This window comes from Varroa jacobsoni, unplaced genomic scaffold (assembly GCF_002532875.2).
Source record: "Varroa jacobsoni isolate VJ856 unplaced genomic scaffold, vjacob_1.0 scaffold_942, whole genome shotgun sequence".
Classification (NCBI taxonomy): domain Eukaryota; kingdom Metazoa; phylum Arthropoda; class Arachnida; order Mesostigmata; family Varroidae; genus Varroa; species Varroa jacobsoni.
In genome coordinates this window covers 132,959-151,328 of record NW_019213844.1, presented here as the reverse complement: position 1 = coordinate 151,328, position 18,370 = coordinate 132,959, and the positions used below count along the sequence as shown (strand labels likewise).

General features: G+C 37.1%; 3 protein-coding genes and 1 long non-coding RNA gene across 15 annotated transcripts in view; 2 read left to right on the top strand and 2 right to left on the bottom strand.

The window, feature by feature from the left end:
- The window catches only part of LOC111265189 (uncharacterized), a 4,071-nt gene extending 3,650 nt beyond the window's left edge, over positions 1-421 (top strand). For both annotated transcript variants that reach the window (XR_002683326.2, XR_015312972.1), the window contains one exon: positions 159-421. This is a non-coding gene — a long non-coding RNA (uncharacterized LOC111265189). The remainder of the gene's footprint in view (positions 1-158) is intronic.
- Positions 1-4,454, bottom strand: part of LOC111265186 (osteopetrosis-associated transmembrane protein 1) — a 7,200-nt gene extending 2,746 nt beyond the window's left edge. The window contains exons 1-4 of one of the 7 annotated variants that reach the window (XM_022841625.2): positions 3,504-3,664; positions 3,136-3,252; positions 623-782; positions 136-253 (exon numbers count right to left, since the gene is read on the bottom strand). In XM_022841625.2, coding sequence (XP_022697360.1) covers positions 136-253; positions 623-782; positions 3,136-3,252; positions 3,504-3,523 — 415 coding nt within the window. In that variant the 5' untranslated portion in view covers positions 3,524-3,664. The other 6 variants (XM_022841623.2, XM_022841624.1, XM_022841627.1 and 3 more) reach the window with 6 other exon arrangements.
- Positions 4,455-4,623: 169 nt separating this feature from the next.
- On the top strand, positions 4,624-6,651 carry RpS30 (ribosomal protein S30). 2 transcript variants are annotated; one of them, XM_022841632.2, is made up of 3 exons: positions 4,624-4,747; positions 5,825-6,051; positions 6,278-6,651. In XM_022841632.2, exons 2-3 carry the CDS (start codon positions 5,832-5,834, stop codon positions 6,466-6,468), a joined length of 411 nt encoding a protein of 136 aa, XP_022697367.1. In that variant the 5' UTR covers positions 4,624-4,747; positions 5,825-5,831; the 3' UTR covers positions 6,469-6,651. The 2 variants fall into 2 exon arrangements, with proteins under 2 accessions (XP_022697367.1, XP_022697366.1); XM_022841631.2 differs by lacking the exon at positions 4,624-4,747 and adding an exon at positions 4,921-5,036.
- Positions 6,652-10,721: 4,070 nt separating this feature from the next.
- Positions 10,722-18,155, bottom strand: LOC111265198 (WASH complex subunit 1). Of its 4 annotated transcripts, none has more exons than XM_022841674.2 (8): positions 17,405-18,155; positions 15,592-15,864; positions 14,966-15,092; positions 14,468-14,627; positions 13,850-14,103; positions 13,595-13,746; positions 12,493-12,783; positions 10,722-12,016 (listed from the first exon to the last, which is right to left on the bottom strand). In XM_022841674.2, the coding sequence occupies exons 2-8, from the start codon at positions 15,814-15,816 to the stop codon at positions 11,735-11,737; spliced, it is 1,491 nt and encodes a 496-aa protein (XP_022697409.1). In that variant the 5' UTR covers positions 15,817-15,864; positions 17,405-18,155; the 3' UTR covers positions 10,722-11,734. The 4 variants fall into 4 exon arrangements, with proteins under 4 accessions (XP_022697409.1, XP_022697407.1, XP_022697406.1 ...); XM_022841672.2 differs by lacking the exon at positions 17,405-18,155 and adding an exon at positions 16,851-17,363; XM_022841671.2 differs by lacking the exon at positions 17,405-18,155 and adding an exon at positions 16,851-17,362 and having other exon boundaries at positions 15,592-15,901.
- Between the last annotated feature and the right edge of the window lie 215 nt (positions 18,156-18,370).

The window sequence follows — 18,370 nt, the reverse complement described above, 5'->3', positions numbered from 1 at the left end:
ATATATACACAGAGCCCCAAAGGCTCTGGGCCAACTCTTTTAGAAGACTTCTCACCATCGTTGTGCTCAAATAAAATATATTTGACAACTATGGAATTAAAATTTACGCACATATGTGAAAAATTAGAAACTCACTATCGCAGTTCCCTGATTCCCAGGTCTCCGTGACATAAGTGAAGGCTCGGTTTATAATTGACACCCGGTCTCCCGAAACAAGGTCTTCGCTACAGTTCTTCTCCACTTGTCCACGACCCTGAAGTTAATTAATACCAAATTCAAGTGTTAGAAAAGTCCGTTATGGAAAGGTGAACGGCTTAATAATAAATAAAGTTCTAGAAAATGTACATTTTTTAATTCGGCACATAAAAAATAACTGCTATTCTCCTAAAACTTATCAATAAAATTATACAAGCTCATTGTATTCATTATATCGTTATATTGAAAAAGAATTAGAATGCGTGAAATAATGCAACTTTAAAAACTCCCATAAATCTCTGACCGATCCTAAGTAGAAGCATAAACTCACGCTTTTAAGATTGACGAACATGTTATGAGCAAAAGCGTAGTCATCGAAACAGGAACTACAAACTCTAAAAGGTCGCGCGCAAAGCAATGCGCATACCTCAAATCCTGAACTGCTTTGGGCAACATCCTTCAAATACTCTTTGCATTCGGGAGTGAGACCCAGACTGACGGATGGCAGTGCACTTAGACAAAGTAAGAGACTTACTAGATGAACACAATATAACCCCACTGATGACAACCAACCAGAAGGTAACATCCTGAAATTTGAACGAAGACACTGTGAATATGTGATATTAGTGTCTTATTTGTATTATAAAATTGCAGTTGTTTTCAAAATATCTCTTGTAATCTTAACTTTGAAGGTATACTCATGTTGGTATAGAATCACAAAGAGGAGAATATAAAGGGTGGTTAATGTCAGCCTAACAGCGCAAATACAAAACAAATGTTGATTCCCATCAGCTATTTCCTTGAAATTTCAACCCAATTGCTTGATCTTCTAAGATTAACGAAAAATTGTTGAAAGCAAACTGAATTGAAGCCAAAAAGTATGACCATAGGTAACAACTAAATAAAGTCGTATTGATTGAATATGGATTAACATGTCTGAAGTACCACTCTATATAGAAAAAGTACAAGTATATAAAGATCGAAGTAAACGTATACATAGAATATGATAATTGCTTATTTAATTTGGCAAATTTTAAATAAACCTGGATATTAGGTAGCTCAGCGGAAAAATGGCGACTTCTTAGCTACATTCGAAAGAACGAATACTTATATACACTTATACTAGGTGGGCGTAACCCCAAAACGCCATTCCGCGAAGTATTCGGGGCATATATATGTATATATATATATATACGAATAACACCAACTTACAAATAATGGTGAAACAATTTTGATATAATTTACTCAATACTAGAACTGAAAAAAAAAAAGAAAAACCAAAAAAATTTTTATTTAATACATTTATTGTGCGTAAGTTCCAAAGGATGTTTCGCGTAAAGAGGCTTAAGAACATTTATAATTTCTGTGAAATTGAAAACACCTAGTTCTTTTATTTATCGAGTACGACGTTTTGTGTCATAATGTAAGTTATCTTACTCAACACCTATAAATAAATTCGGATAATATTGTAAACCTGATAAACGTGTAACTGGACATGACGCTTCGAATGAGCAGCAAACTATTACTTGACTAAAATGTATCTGATTATATATATGTATTCACAGCTTGTTTGGATAGCAATCGGGCAAGCAACTTGGGTTACAAGAATAGTGGCGTTTACCATCCATGCCGTAGAAATTTTGCGAAAAATCCAGCAAAATATAGAAGCAACTACTTGTGTGATGTTCCCCTTTTGCGTAAAGCAAACGTTATTTGTGTGAAGTACGCCGAACTTCGTGGGTTTCCTTGAAACCGTCTGTAAGGTGTGATACCCACTAAAACGCAAAATTGCACTGCATGCACGCTGTCATACAGCTTTGTGGCGATAAACGCATACTATACATAGTTATAAACCCAAAGGCTATAGTGTTCATTAATAAACAAGAAATGCAACAACAAACAACCTACTAATTTGATGCTATGTTCTAATTTAAATTCAAATTAATAAACTAGCATTATGATGTCCGATTACTAGAACTGCAATGCTGACCTGCTTGCTACACGTCCTCGAGAGCCCAAAGTGCCTAAGTATCTCGTTGCGAATATCCGCCCGTAAATCGGGCAGGGCTTCTGTTAAGAGGACACTAATAAACTAGCCGCTCTTTATTCTTTATAAAGCTATTGGCTGTACGCTAACTATTTTTTGCAATAAAAAATTAGTAATGCAGAAAATTAGCTCTTTTCCATTATATTTAGCAGGGTAATTCACTTAACATTTGTAGCCACCGACCATTAGAGGACACCCACATCAGCTACAGTTTTGTGGCAGGTTGTGGGTTTTATTCATAGGATATAAGCAAATAAATATGAATTTATCATATTTGAAGATGACATCTCGGTTCAGAGACACATAGCCTTTTAGCAATGTTAAAGCTGAACGTGTTCAATAAGAATCGTAACTGATTATCTCGCTATCCTATATGACGACTAGAGTGACGGCCCATCGACTATAAACTAGCGCTGTCACGGAGCAACTACTCTATATTCGTACATTCTACATCTGTATTCGTTTATTCCCAGTGCCGCTCATTGGCACCACAATCGCATTTCTCATATTCACCCTCAGAGTAACAAAGCTGACTATGTTGTAATGGCAGCGTACGCCTGCCAACTAGCTAACGTTACTTATTCTAAAGCTTCACCTTAAAATTGTGTTTTGCTACAGTTACTGAATCAGTATACAGAAACCACAAGCATTCATATGAGCGCTAATCCTCGAGAACTGTGGCGAGTATCGAGCAGAAGCACTGCGCTGTCCTTTACGAAGATGATGACGATTTCTTATACGAACACAAAACGCCATGCATACGGACTTTACGGCAGATTCATATTGTAGTACATATAACGCTAGCACTGCATCGTACTTGACGTTAGATTGTCAGTAATCGTACTAGCTGCGTTTGCTACTTGTTTATTCTTCTACAAGCACCGTATTGTTACCTTACAATGGCGACCATGACCTTTAGGAAACCGGAATACGAGGACGCACTTTGTTGCCACAACAACAATACCGATAGAATTGTGGCACGTTTCTCAGAGAAGAATAACGTTCGGCATCTGTCGATGGATACCATAATTATTGCAGTACACTACGAAATAATAAGGTGACTTTGGTCAGGACAATAAATAATCTCAAATGACGAATTATCCGATTGGAACGGTAAAATGTTAAAACGTTGTCTTCTTGAACTGCTCTTTATCATGGCCGCATTTATTAATCCTATTATTTCCAGGCAGACTCTCATAGTTGGCATGAATGGCAGATATATCATAGATCATTTTGCTTTAGTTTTAGAAGGATACGATACCCAAATATGGACTTGATCATATCGTCAAAGTCAAAACAAAAAGAAAATAGCGATAACGACCAGCACACGTCGTATCACAGTCGTATCCGCTACACGATAAGCAGCACGCTGCTTATCGTGTAGCGGATTTATGCAGTGTTTAATCTCCTTAGGTGCCTATCTTGTATTTTGGCTAGCCCTGGTCAGTCATCATACTTGCTGTAAGCACTGAAATCTCGCGGCACAAGCTATACTCCCGCAATGGGCAATATTGCCTGTAACGAGGATTTTAGTTAATTTTACGTTAAAATAATATCGCGTTAACTATTTCTGTCTGCTAGTCTGAATGAGTTGCAATAGAAGTTAATTTTAAAGATGTACGTATTTGAACACAAATAATCAAATTTCAATTTTCTTCCTCTTTTAATACAATAAAAAATGGCAATCACCTATCATAATTAGTAGCAATGGTTAACTAGTGTACCCAGTACAATTTAATAATTAATTTGTGTTTTGGTAATTACTCACTTGCTTACATCACACTCATGCTTATATGATTCAAATGCTACTTACATAGTGTAACCCACCATAATACCAACATAATAGCACATTGGAATAAGACTAGATCCTTGTTAGTATCTAGACAATTCTCATTGTGATTCTATGTGAAATTAATAGGAAAAAATTCCGTCTAAATCATATTTTACTTGTTTTGTTTTCACAGCTATCTACCGCACTCTTGGAGAAGTAGCGCAGAAAATACAATCAATCAGTTTCACAAACAGTAGTCCGAAGGCGGTATGCTCACAATCGAAATACATGCCAAATCATATCTGGTCACCTGTCATACAATAACAATACAAATTCACACGGTAAAAGCTTTGCTCTACTCTTCACAACAAAATGATAATTCTTCAATTTGAATCATTCTTTGAATTTTCCATTTTTCGCTGAAATCCGAGTCTCCGTGTTTACCAACAGAGCAGACAGATTCCAATGCAAGATATCATTTGAAGTAAAGATTTATTATAGAGCCTTAGTTATTTTGCGATACATTTCTATATAACAGTTTCCTAGCCGCTTGGGACACACATGACCTGTATATAATTTTGGTATAGCAAAATAAACAAATAACCAACGCGCTTAGCTTTTGGAGGCACGACAAAATTTTGAAATTTCCCGCGATACGATGCTAATCAATGGCCGGTTTCCGTTTCGATATCCTTTCGGTTTAGCTGCCGTGTGTTTAGCACGCCTTCGGCATTGTAAGATCAATTTTTCACGGATTTTATGTGAAATTTGTGCATTTCAATGTGTCTCTCACTGCGTAGGCACTTTTAGCAAGACGGATATGTTTAATTTACTTTGGTGCCTATAGGAAGTGCACTTTCTACACCATGATAATATCACTAATTCGTATGCATGCGTTTTGTGTCTGTTTAAGTGAGCGTCCTATGGTTGTGCAATCACATAAACTAGCTTATTTTTAGCTAGCCTTACGATTTTTTCTTTACTTCGTTCGACGAAGAGTATTATCAACTCGTTTATGAACTGGTAGGTGGAAAATCATTGCCGTGTATCTAACTATTCCTGTGCGTTGGTCTGTCAGTCGGCAGAAGTGTTGACGTAGTTTGAGCAGACCAGTTATCTGTACGGCGTAGAAATCTACAGCTGCGTATAGGCATCACTTGCTTAGAGAAGTCCGGAGATAAGTCATGTTAGGAAGACATATTGTTGGTTTAAGCAAGTTTCAATCTACAACGTCGACGGCACATTTCCAAAAAGTTTCTCTGTGAGGTCGACGCCTTCGAATGTTGTTTTAACGATCGAAAACACCAAACTTTGCTTTAGAAAAGAATCGAATGATTTTCCTCTAGTGGGCGATTGGTATACCCAGCGTCCAGCGACTATAGAATATAGGCTCTTATTGGGGGGAGGGGAGGAAGACGGCTCTTCTTTCGTACCATATGTATCATAGTTCATGTCTTTTCATCTAGATCAGCAATCTTTCCTAGATCGGCAGAATAGCTCTAATATGAAAAGGAACTGAACAGCTGTTCTATCCAAGAAAACATAATACTTAAAGAGAACATGTACCGTGGACAGAATAAAAGTACTTCGCCTTGCTTACGAATAGCGTCTTGGATCTACTACTATAGGCCTCAATTCCGCATAGCACATGCGAATTTATGCGTTTGTAGACTTTCAGATTTAGCATTTATTTCGTTTTTGTTAGCGTTTATGTCGTACTTATATCAGTTTAATTAATATCTACATGCTAGTTTTTATGTGTTTATGGTTTTCTTTATCAATGACCTAGAGATTATGTAATATTGTTGCAGCGCAAAGATGAAGATTTTTGTCAAGTGTCAAGAATTGCATGCGCTTTCCGTTGAGGATTGCGATACTGCCGCGTCCCTAAAGTCTCAGTTGGCGGCTCGTGAAGGTATCAAAGCCGACGAGGTCGTCCTCATAGCTCGTTCAGGCCGTGTCCTTGAAGACTCTCAGATTCTCAAGAACATACTCGTAGAGGGATCATACGTTGATGCCACCGTTGGACTACTCGGAGGTTGGTGTAAAAGCAATTTTATTATGCGCGCTCTTATAGTAAAGCATTTTTCCTGTTCTATGCAGCAAGTAATCTCTAATACGTTTATCATATTACTCTAAAATGGTGCTTTGCCTAACTTAATTGAATTCTGCGTGGCATTGACACGATGAATTTGTTTGCCGGTTCAAATGTATGACTCACTCCATGTCTTTTATTGATATTTATTGTCAAAATTTTGCTACAGGTAAAGTGCACGGGTCATTGGCTCGCGCTGGAAAGGTGAAAGGGCAGACCCCGAAGGTTGAGAAGCAAGAAAAAAAGAAAAAGAAAACCGGGCGCGCCAAAAGGAGAATGCAGTACAACCGACGATTCGTCAACGTTGTGACCACGTTCGGCAGGAGGCGTGGACCAAATGCCAACCCTGGCGCTTCCTAAATCGCTTGACTAATGATTCGCCGTGCACATCATTAATGAATAGAGGATACGACGGAGCTCACAGCGAATAGTAGCAACGGCAGCAGCACTTTCACCAGCGACTGCTGTGCCTGTGATTCTGTTATCATGAGAGAATAAATCTTTTCTGGTTTCCTAACGAGGAAAGGATTTGGTGAAAACAAATGTTATCCTCATTTATCACAGCACCTAAATGAAAAAGCTTGTGGCGATAAATATAACAATTTATTTAATAGTGTGCATATTGTACGCATAGTATTGTGTCCAGTAGAATGCGGAAAAATAAACAATCGTACGACAGTAATTATTAATAGATCACGTTATAAAAAGTTAGATAAAATGCGAGCATCAATACAATGTACTTTTACTCATTTCCGCTTGCATACGTTTTGGAAGTTAGTAAAATATAACTTTCTTGTTGCAGATCTAGAGCTTTTTAAGTCGAATTATTTATCGATATAATTTACGTATGTATACAGACATATGTATTATTCATTTCCACACATTGAAATTGCACCAACCGAGCTTTGCATAGAGCTTGACTCATGATTCAATCCAATCTTTCATTGTCTGTGTACATACTTAAACTAGCTGTCAGCTGAGCAGCTTTTTGGTGTCAACGTTAAACAAACGACAATTTTCTTTGAGGACATTATTTTACCTAAATCAAGTATATTAGTATCAGGTTTTTTCCAACTCGTACTCTTGAGGTCACGTGTTCGATGGTGTCATAAACCTTCTGAGCCATTTTCTTTAGAACCGAAACTTGTAGGATAATACAAATCATGCCTGCACTAATGCTGGGTATATCTGAGGGGTATATATGTAATAGACAACTAGGGTTAGATTGGGGCTGCTTAGGTTAAAGGCACCACTAGTTATAGCTGTTGATCATTTAATGCTTCGCGCTTATGATAGAGAGCAGTACGAGGACGAGGCAAGCACAGTTGATATGGTTTTTTGTTACAGAAGACCGAATTGAAGAAGAAGTTGAGACGAGAAAGACAGGTGTAGAAGCGACCACGGGAAGCCTGACTGGACAGAATGGTCCAGTTAAGGAATAATGCTTATGTCCGACAGTAAATGAATCCGTTTCTGTCTAGTAATCTTTCAGATTTCGTATGTTTCTTTAATGAAGAGCCTTAGATACCTTTCTTAATCACAGGAAACATGATATATATATATATATATAATGTTGATTATTTCGTTACGATGTCTGCGCAATGGATCTAAGCCATAATTTACCATAATCGATTTTTTAATTTAGGTTAAAATGCAAAATCTTCACCATGTTGTAATTAAAATTTGAGTTTTTAAGTGTCCGAGATTATAAACTTATCAACTAAAATGCCTCGTATCGTTTGGCTAATTTATTTTTATTTCAACAGTTCTTTCATAATCTCCGGCTTAAATCCAGCGTGTGTACCTCTGTCAGTGACAGCATACAGAATTGAAAGTCAAACTCAATATACCACTCCACTACGTAACAAATATAAATATTAGAACACTATTGCAGAAACATCTAGCAATGCTGCCTACTTTTTTAATTTCTGAATACGTGAATTCACTTCGTATTATTACTACGGATATGCATTGCTTATGGTATTGGCTGACTGTGTTTCCAATAAATAAGTTCATATTAGCGCATCCTTGAAGAGACAAAAGGTCGTGACCTATTACCATAAAACTCCTCTTGCTTGTCAAACGAGTCTTACCATCAGACAGATTAGGTTAAGGTTCGCATGAAAATGTTATTTAATCGGAAGTTGCTTTTTGTGACTCAGACAATGCTCACATAAAGCGTATTTTACTTTTATGAAGTGTGCATATCGTAAATAGATTATTATAATCACTGATCTGACTCTTTTAATAATTAATTACTCACGACAATTCGTTAATGATATAGCATTTGTATATGAATACAAGCCCTTTCTGTCATAGCATTTGCGAAAGGATTAGCTTGTGCTCTTTGAAAATCTAGAATTGTACCTCTGAAGTTTAAATATTTATAATTGTGTCAAAATATTCACGGACTTTATTTAATTCATTACCCGTTCATCATCCACCATACCCGGAGTTATTCTCTCTACTTAGCTTTACTCGGCCAAACAGCTAATATTCTGTCGCTTTATATCAAATATCGGCCGGTTTGTACTTCTGAACCTTTTGTTAAATAAAATTCAGTTTCTACAACATGCAGGTGTCAGCACGCAAATCATAAATAACGGAACGTCAGTAAGTAAGGTCATTGTCTTTTACATTTACAGATTTACAGAATCCATGTGCTCTCTCCTTTGCTGTAAATCAGTTTTGTGATTTGCTGATAGTAATGCTTCCCCCAAAAATATGCTATCCCCAATCTCGTAATAAAACTACTTACTGCCAATTATTAGAGGGTTGTCATATCTCTATTGACTTACTGAGAATTAGGACTCGACGTTTGTATTGCTTATGTTATTGCAAAGTTTAAGCCACTGTAGGAATAAACCGAATGCCTGAGAGATATCTGTAGGCCCTTTTTCGTAGACAAAGTGGCCCTACGCTTTCTGATTGCTTCGAAAATATTTTTTACGAATGTCACCAAGGTCGGAACATGGAATCCCAGAACGATTCGACCTAAAGCAGATGGACAAGTTCCTGCTACAAAATAACCCGAAGGATACGTACTCAATTTCAGCCTGCGTTTAACGCCTTTAAATAAGGACGTTAGCGTGAGCCTTTTATAACATTTAATAACTTGAGTGTTTAAGCATTTTGATACTTCGCTGATAACTACCTTGGTTACGCTTTAGATAGCCTCAACGCAGCGGAGGATCTCTTTAGCAAGTTTTAAAATATTCTTAAGTAAGAATAAGTAAGAAAGCCTTAATGTTGGGGATCACCAGAACTATGTTTTTAGTAGACCAAACCAGGAATTTAATAGAGCTCATTTAGCAGTCCACTTACTCTTGCAACAGGTGATAGAGAAAGTTAATATCAATTTTACTTTTCTGTGCTATACTTTCTAAAGAGGAATTTGAAGAAATTTTTTAAAAAAGGGTTGTAAGCATGCTTTCGAAGTCATATTTCGTAATAAGCCACCTAAAACACTCAAGACTTTTTTAAAGCCAAACAAAAATGAGTGTCGTCACCGTCACAAAATTAAGATAATAAAAGAATCGATGATCTCTGCAAAGGTGTTGTTGAATATGTTTATCTGATCAGAAACCTTCCAAAAAGACGATAAAACTTTGGATTTTCAGGGACGTTTTTTGCAAGGCTACGATGCCACTGTTCATAACACTGGCGAAGCATTTTACCTTTAAGTAACTATGAATGTCGAAAACAGACAATTGTTCCTCATTCTATTATTAAAATCACTCTGTGCAACAACAATCGTTAAGCTAAATAGCTAAGCAGCTTCACGTAAGAAGTGTTCATATCTTCTGGACAGGACAAAGGACGTACCACTAGACCTTTTGTAGGCCGGACAAAATCTAAAAAAGGCGTTTCAGGTGGTATTAGTACGAATACGTAGAGCAGCTGGGTAGTTGTGGCTTAACATTTATAAATTAAGGAAACCCTTACCTGCTTAATAAAGCTACATGTAACATCGACACTTCAAAGCACAGAGTGAAGTAGACAAGTGGATGAAGGTAACCATCTAGCAGGCCGTTTTATTCCATCGATAGATACTCGCAGATTGATCAGATACCAGTAGACAAGCCTTATTTATTATTTTTTTTTTATAAAAGTCTTTATAAAACTGCTGAAATATAATTTAATCTATGTCATTTCTCTGGTAACCTGGTAAATTAAGATCTATCTATGATTTCTTTCAATAGGCTCAGCTTACTAGATATTATATATACCTTGGAGACAAAATAGCAAGGTAATGATGAAATGGCACACAAAATACAAAGACGGAAGTAGTTTCATTTCTAAGTTGAAGCAAAACTGCTATGTGGATTTCACAAACTTTAAAAGAGTTATTTTCCCCAAAAATAGGTAGGCACTTTATAGGCGGAGATTTCAAATTTAGATTAGAAGATACACTCATCACTAGACTATTTACTCGTGTCGGTCAATGACCTGAGCAGAAATCATTTAGGATATATCATGTGTTTACAAATTATGAAAGTATTATGGAAACAATGGTTACAATTTGCTTGAAAACCGCTCCACCTTAGAAAAAACATTTATTTTACACCAATTATTACTTTTATAGATTACAGTTGTTTAAAAACACGATCCAATTAAGAAATTTTATATTAATAGTCATTGATTTTTATTACCAAAAAACAGTATCAGACAAATTTATCATTTACAGATATGACTTGATTTCAGTTATACTCGAAAGATGCGCCAAGTACACGTCCCTTCTTCGTCCGATAATTATACTGTATTATCTACAATATCTATATTAGTTGATAGTATGCGATACCATCCTTATACACAGCTTTTGGCATCATAAAAACTGCCACCCACAAATTAACCAACCAAAGTTTTTTTCCATATATTCTACACACGAGCTTTAACCGACATACAGCTGCAATACCAGACGTTAATACAAATTGTATTGGATAAAGCATAATAAATATCATGAAAACAAAGAGAGACTGCAGATTAAACAGGGTATATTGAAACAATTGCATGTATTGCTATGAGGTTCAGCTAGACTTAAATTTGCGTGAACTGTTTTGCATGGGCTCACCAAGTAATATCTAGAACAATAGTAATAACAATAAAAGCTACCTTTATATCACACTCAGTTGCCTGTGTTGCACACCCCATGTTCATCCTGATATTGAATTTTTATTAGCGAAATCAATGTTCGTTGAAAATAGGAGACCGTGGTTGAATACCCATGCGTATGTCTGTTTCCAAGGCCTGTGAAGAATCCCAATAATAGTTGCACAGCACGCTAAAAATAATCCGTGCGGTAACAAATCAAAGGCTATAAACAAAACGCTTATCATGGTCTAAAGCCGTTCTGTTATGTGGTATACGACTGTCTCCAAAAAATTTAATTTATTATAATTAAATTCAGAGACAATGAGCAAATTGGCATTACGTAATATAACCGATCAGCTTTGATTTACGTCAGAAATTCTTGAAATGCCCGGAAAAATTTAGAATCACGTGTTATGTATATAGACAGCTTTAAAAAATTCATTTGTATATAACTTTTACTAAACTGTTCCGAAATATTTGTTTCACCGTGTATGTGTGTTTTTTTCTAAAAAGCTCCTTCTCTTCGGATTGACGGTCAGTCATTCCACATGTCGTCGTCACCCTGGTTCGAATTCTCAGAATCAGAGTCTGGCGGCCGATTAGTAATTTTATCCATGAGTTCTCCTATAATTCCACAGTTTTCCTGCCGTGTGTATTTTATCACGTCGGACTGGGCTGCTGCGCTTCTATTGCCACTTCCGATGTCTCGTCGACGCTGGCTGAGACGTGCTTTTAGTGCGTCCATGTGGTCTATAACTGGGGCTACGCCACCGGGTTTTTTAGGCGCAGGTCGCCTCGAAGCGGTCAGCTTCGCTCTCTAAAGGTGGTAAAAATGATAGGAAATATAGAAACACACTTATGTTTGATAGTAGCTATTACCTTGCCAACCTGGCAGGACATTCCTTAAAATGACATGCGTTTATGTTTATTTCAGATTCCGTGAATACAACATAAGATCATAATAAAAATAACAACGGGTTGTGAATAAAAAGTAATGGTATCAGAACGAATGTGATTGACAAGCTAGTAGTGCTATTAATAATCCGTATTTACTAACGTTAATAGTAAGGTTCTATTAATCGATCCTTATTCGAGCGAAAAAAAATTATAGGTTCCTACTTTTATAATTACAAGACACTAACAAAGAAAACAAATCAGAATCTTTCGTCAGAAAAGTAGTACATTGAAAATAACACATACTGGCTACTAGATGCCCCAACTAACAATAATAGGTATTGTTTACTTGTCAATTTCAAAGTACTAGAATTTATGTGAAGAGCCACACCCACTGACCTCTCGGAGCCCTGCTATTCCGTTACTGTTACGAATCGCTTCCAGAAGCGAGCTGTGAACAGCAGGAAGGGCAGCGGAAGGGCTGGTAGATGCCGCCGGGCCTGTCTCGGCGTTCACCAATGGAGCCACTAGGGGCGAAGGCGCCCCATTAGTATTGCTAATTATGGTCGCAGATGGAGGTGGAAGAGGCGGAGGAGGAGGCGGGGGAGGAGGCGGAGGCGGAGGAGGAGGAGGAGGAGGCGGAGGAGGAGGCGGAGGCGGAGGCGTCGACGTAACACTTGAAAGCGACGGCTGCGGTAGAGCAAGCGGTGGATTTATATGGGTTTAATGGTAGAGGTGGTATAACATAATACAAAAATCAAAAACGTCGAATTATAAATACAAAACCTAGATTTATTTTTCGTGATTGCTGTAAAGGTAGCTATACGTTTTTCTTTTCCTGAACACACAAATCCTACGAATTGAGACTTTAATGAAAGTTTACACTTAATACACTTGATATAATAATCATAAGTTAATACGATACGTTTATATATGCATACGTAAAGATGTGCGGTGCCTTGACATTAAATGAAAATTGATTTGTTCTAAAAATTTCCATTGTAAACTAAATCACAAAAATTGCTCGTTTTTTAGGATGTTGCGGAATTGTTATGTTTACCTTTTCAAACACTGTGGATGTATTAGTCGTTAGAAACTGAATGTAATTCTGTAATATCTGCGCATTATCTATTTCAGAATTCTAGAAAAAAAAAAGCATGTCACTTTTCTCAGAGAAATCTAATCTATGATTATTTATACTAAACATACGTTCGTTAGAACTCACAGTTATTCTAATACTACGTTTCTTGTGTAGAACACATTTTAAGTCGATAATTAACTCCATTAGGCATGAATGTGTCAAGATCCGAAAAGTAGTACTGAAATTTTTCCTCGCCGAGGCACTTGAGTCTTTAAAAAATTAGCAAATTGTGTTGTTAGTTGTCTCGATAGACAATGTGTGCACTGATTTCAATCACACGTATAGATTATTATTACTTTACAAAAAAAAGCCACCACCATTTAAAAACGGTGGCTTGAGTATACCAAAAGATAGGCCTACCAAGAACGTCGTTGACTGAGGCGTTTCCACGAGATCACCATCGGTAATGTCAGGCAACTGCACATGATTGTCGCCGTCATCCAGAGGCATCCTAGGACGCTGCATGGGGGAAGAGCTCCGTGGTCCATCAAAAATCATACTGGGTAAAAGATCTGGGTAAACAACAACAAATTATGAACGGGATATGAAACACGCAGACAAAATATACAACAATACCAAATACGTTTAGAAATAATATTTCAGCATGATCCTTACCGGGCAGGTCTGTAACGAATCCATCTAGAAGAGGGAGATCGGACGGTAACAAAAGCTCTGGAGTAGATCCTGCCCCGGGCTGATATTCCAAAGAGTTTCCACGGGAATTCGATAATTCTTTCAGTGTAAGTAAAGTAAGCGAGGAGTCATGGGGATCGGAGCTGCTGGTAATTTGAACGACATGACTAGGATCACCATTGACCTTTTCAGGTTGTTCGGCCACTACATCCTTTGTGACCGGCTCTACCGAATACCTGTTATCCATGCCATAATTGCCACCATAATTTTCTGTAAAATCTCTAAGATTGCCCAACTGAAATAGACTTAATCCTCAAGTTATGAAAATCTTCTTTTCACTTTCATTTCAATTAATTATAGATAATGTCTAGCTGATTGTAATTACCATAAATCTCGCAGGTAATTAAATATATTTATATATAGCAAATTTGAATTCCCTGAAAATCGATTTCTTAAGCAAAGGCTATAGTTACCATAAATTGTCAATAAACAATTATAGTCGAAATATACATCTATATATCGTACATAAACAGACTTCTTAAAATGTTGCACTCATAGTGTGGATTTTAATAACAAACAAATCTTTAAAGGTAAACTCACGGATTTATAGTTGTGTTAAAAATAAGCAGGTCGGCTACGCTACGTAGATTTCGTTTATAGATATTCCCAAGTCCTCGTGGGGCAAGCTTTAAAGGGTCGGAGCTGGCACTAGGCGAGCAAACATCCAAAAAGTGAAGGCCTTCTTTCAGTTTCGTGAGACCTGCACAAGAACCGTTTCATTTATTGTCATACACATTAAATTACAAAGCGCAGATTCTTTAATTCGACGAGCTTCTATTGTACCAGAATTCTTAATAATTAAATTTTCTATTAAACCTTCTTCGATTATATAAATAACCTATTAAAAGAATATTATTTTAGGCATTTTATTATTATATGTTGGCCAAAATATTAACATTTTTTCTGTGGTTTTCGGCACCATATGTTGGTTCATCTCACTAAATTAAAGAGTTTCATTTAGCATGCTTCTGGCAAATTATTACGTTTGTTCAAATTAAAGCAGATCAATAAAAATGTTTTTTATTAAAAAAAAATTACCTGAGGTCAGGGGTCTAAAACTGCTGGCAATTGCCGGAGCACATACAAGCGGACTTTTAGGGAAGAGTCGCTTAAAGGTCTCTTTTTGCTTCTCTTTTGACACCGGGTAGGTTCCTGGAGAATACATCTGCAAGCAAAGTGCCGTGCTATAAGCTTTTTTTTTTATTTAACTAGCATCGACTGCGACAGCTGCAATAAGTAGCTAAAAAAACAAACCGTAATAAATGCGACAGATTCTTTAGGTTTTTCTGACGTATTTTTCGTTGAAATCTGACTAACTCAATGAAAAATGAATCGAGAACCCATTACCACGCCTTCTGTTACGATGCAATATATCATTAATCATTTCTTAGCATGTCTATTATTGGCAGAGCTTGCAGTAGCTTTTCTCTTGTAAGGTTTGCTTTCCACAATTGCCACAATCATTTGGGACGTATGCTGTCGAGGCTGCAACTGATATATTACGTACATACCTGTGTACGCGCTTGTACGAGTACAGTCTAGCCTATCTGAAAGTGTCTTATTATCACAGCCGCCAACGTGGACGAATTTTAAAACGTTTGTAAATAAATAAGCGTTAAAAATTTCCCCAGAATTATAACGAATGCACTAAATCTAATACTTACAACAATACCCTGCTTAGCCTTGGCTATTTGATCAATTTTTTTCCTGGCAATCTCTAATCTTCGTCGAATATCTGTCACTCTTTGCTGGTATTCAATAGCACGCTGGTGAACAGCTCCTGCTAGACCCGTTCCTGCTTTCTCCAGTTGCCCCAACTGGATATCGATGGAAGCTGCCAGATACGGCCATGGTACGTCGTAGTACACAGGATTTATGTCGACAACCATCGTAGTGTCAAATCAGTGCGCTGACTAGAGCTTGAGTTTAGTGCACACCTATGAAAAGTCCAGTTGTCTTCGTATAAACTCACCTCTGCATCCGGTGGAAAAAGGCGGGGATGGCATGCATAACTCGGTTAATTTAGTTGGATACGCGACTTAATTAATGCAGATCTATAGTATTTAAGTCCGTTATGTCATGAATACTATGACACATACAGTGCAAAGTTACTTGAGCAAAATAATTTAAAATATTCAACAACTCTGCTTAAAACGTAACTATGCATTAGTGTGCCCCTATACATGGATTAGACATGTGAGGTTGGTTATCATAGCTGTGACTTATAGCTTAATACAACTCTCAACAGACATTCTATGATATAACCGTTCCACCAGCAGTATCGTCTCCGTACTGCTTCGGTTTTGAAATCGATTTAGGTGTGACTTATCGTAAGGTATTATGAACTATACTTGCAAATATTAACTTGTTCCTGGATAGTCAATTTTTTTTACATAAAATAAATACCGTTTTGTCAGGTTTATTGAATGCAGGAAGTGTGCCGTGTAAACATTTTTACAAAACGTTTTTAAGCGTGAAACTTAGAACTGGCTGTACACCGCTATTCTCCACTGCATCTCGCTTTCGCCTGAATAATACAAGTTCTTTTGGAGGAATTAAAGCTTACAAAACAGGTATCTACAAAAATAGATTTTATAGTATAAATTCATCTAAAAATAAACCCCAACTTCTAGACACTTGAGTGTATTGAGTAATTCGCTTATTTTTGTTTTCACAAACTATAATGATAAAAGGACAATACTATCAGTAGATTATCAAACCAGATATTCCATTAAAACCGTTACTTTATTATCTCTTATATAATATCTTTGTGTCAACAAATACGGTACATTGCATTACTTCTCATAAGCCCTCACACATTTCGTGCATTCTTGTAGACAATCATTCAGCAAACCCAGCTACTCTTATCTATAACATACGCCAGATTGTAACTATTCCAAGCTAGATCAGCAATTCGAATTACCTGTACTGTGTACCGCAGCTGCTGCTATTGTTGCAAACAATTGCTTTTACGAGCCTTTCTTTTTTAAGACGTTTCTCTCCGTATATTGACTAATTGAACAAGAAACTAGACTCTTCAAAGTCTTGTTTAGATTTACATTTAAATTTACATTTAAAAATACACTGCAGACATTGAAATCAACGACTTCTCATTTACGTGATATTTGGCAATTACTATCTCCAAAGATATGACCACACCCACTACCACAAAATACGAGAACTTATTGCGGGTGTGTAGTTTTACATCACCTAAATCGTTCACCGATATCCCCTTGACCGCTTTGTGCACATTGCGATTTTTACGCTACAATTCCACAACGTATCTGTTAAACTCCACTAGAGTGAAACCGCTCATTCCAACTCAACTAGTGCCTGGCTTGCATCCCTGTGAGCAATTAATCAGCTGTGCTGAGAACATCGTAGGCTGTGGTTTCTCATCCCAGAAACTACAAAACCCTTAAAGACTGTGTCTGGTTAAGCAGTTTGGACACTCACCCAATCATTGATAACACCCACCTGAATGTTGCTTGGCAGACCATTTCAGCTTGTGACAAGCCGGGATTAGAAGGCACCAAAAAACCTGCCGGAAAGAATGATTTGTATTTCATAAAAAGCAAATTCGTCCACTATTTCAATTGCGGACGCATACGCCAAGCTGTCTAGAGGCTACAATATCGTAGTCGGTTGATCCCAGGCAATACGCACATTCTCTTATGGTTAAAAATACAAATCAATATAAGTGAAAATAACAATGCTTATCATCTTAGCGGAACGAAGACATGGGAAGTTTGTGTTTCACCCGTGGTGTTTAAACTGCTTGTCATTACTTCAGAAGGCTGGGTTCCATTAAAAAGTGAAATTTCACAACAATCGGATTCGGATCAACACCGCCGCCTGTTTATCGCCCACACACGTTACCCACTGCGCTATCGCTGGGGCCACGGCAGTACGTTGCACTAGTCTAGCCAACGTAGTACCTAAAAAAAATGTACTGACTTGCGTTATATTTTGGTCTTCCTATTTTTAGGCTGAGTAGTTTTATCGAAGTAATCCATGATTATTCGTGGCTAGAATAATCATGCGTGTGCTTTCCTGTATGAGATAAATTAAACAAAATGATGAGAGTTTGCTAGATTTGCGATAGCGAACAACCGTCGATGCCTTCGTTTCTGCTGGATTACGCAATTTCATAAAAGTTGTTTTTCATTCCGTTGGGATAATCAGAGGGTTTCGCATAATACTTTCGACTTCCCTTATAGTCGGCGATTGCGATTTCTCACTCTACCGATGACAATTAAACACATTACGAAACACCAGGCTTCCGACGAATTCGTTTTATACTGATTGAATAAGTGAGCATTCATAACACCTATTTTGATTTCTTATATTTATATTGGTCTCGCTGACGTTCCAGATGCAATTAAAAAAATAATTCACTAATACTGTTCTATAAACTAAATGAACCCAGAATTTTTTACGAAA

Bases quoted from the DNA above. Each gene is read 5' to 3' on its own strand.
- RpS30 (XM_022841631.2), top strand. The intron at 6,052-6,277 runs GTTGGTGTAAAA...ATTTTGCTACAG, and splicing joins CACCGTTGGACTACTCGGAG to GTAAAGTGCACGGGTCATTG.
- LOC111265198 (XM_022841674.2), bottom strand. From the start codon at position 15,816: ATGGTTGTCGACATAAATCCTGTGTACTACGACGTACCATGGCCGTAT. The intron at 14,104-14,467 runs GTGAGTTTACCT...CATGGATAACAG, and splicing joins TTTAACACAACTATAAATCC to GTATTCGGTAGAGCCGGTCA. The intron at 12,784-13,594 runs GTAGGCCTATCT...GCTCTACCGCAG, and splicing joins CTCAGTCAACGACGTTCTTG to CCGTCGCTTTCAAGTGTTAC.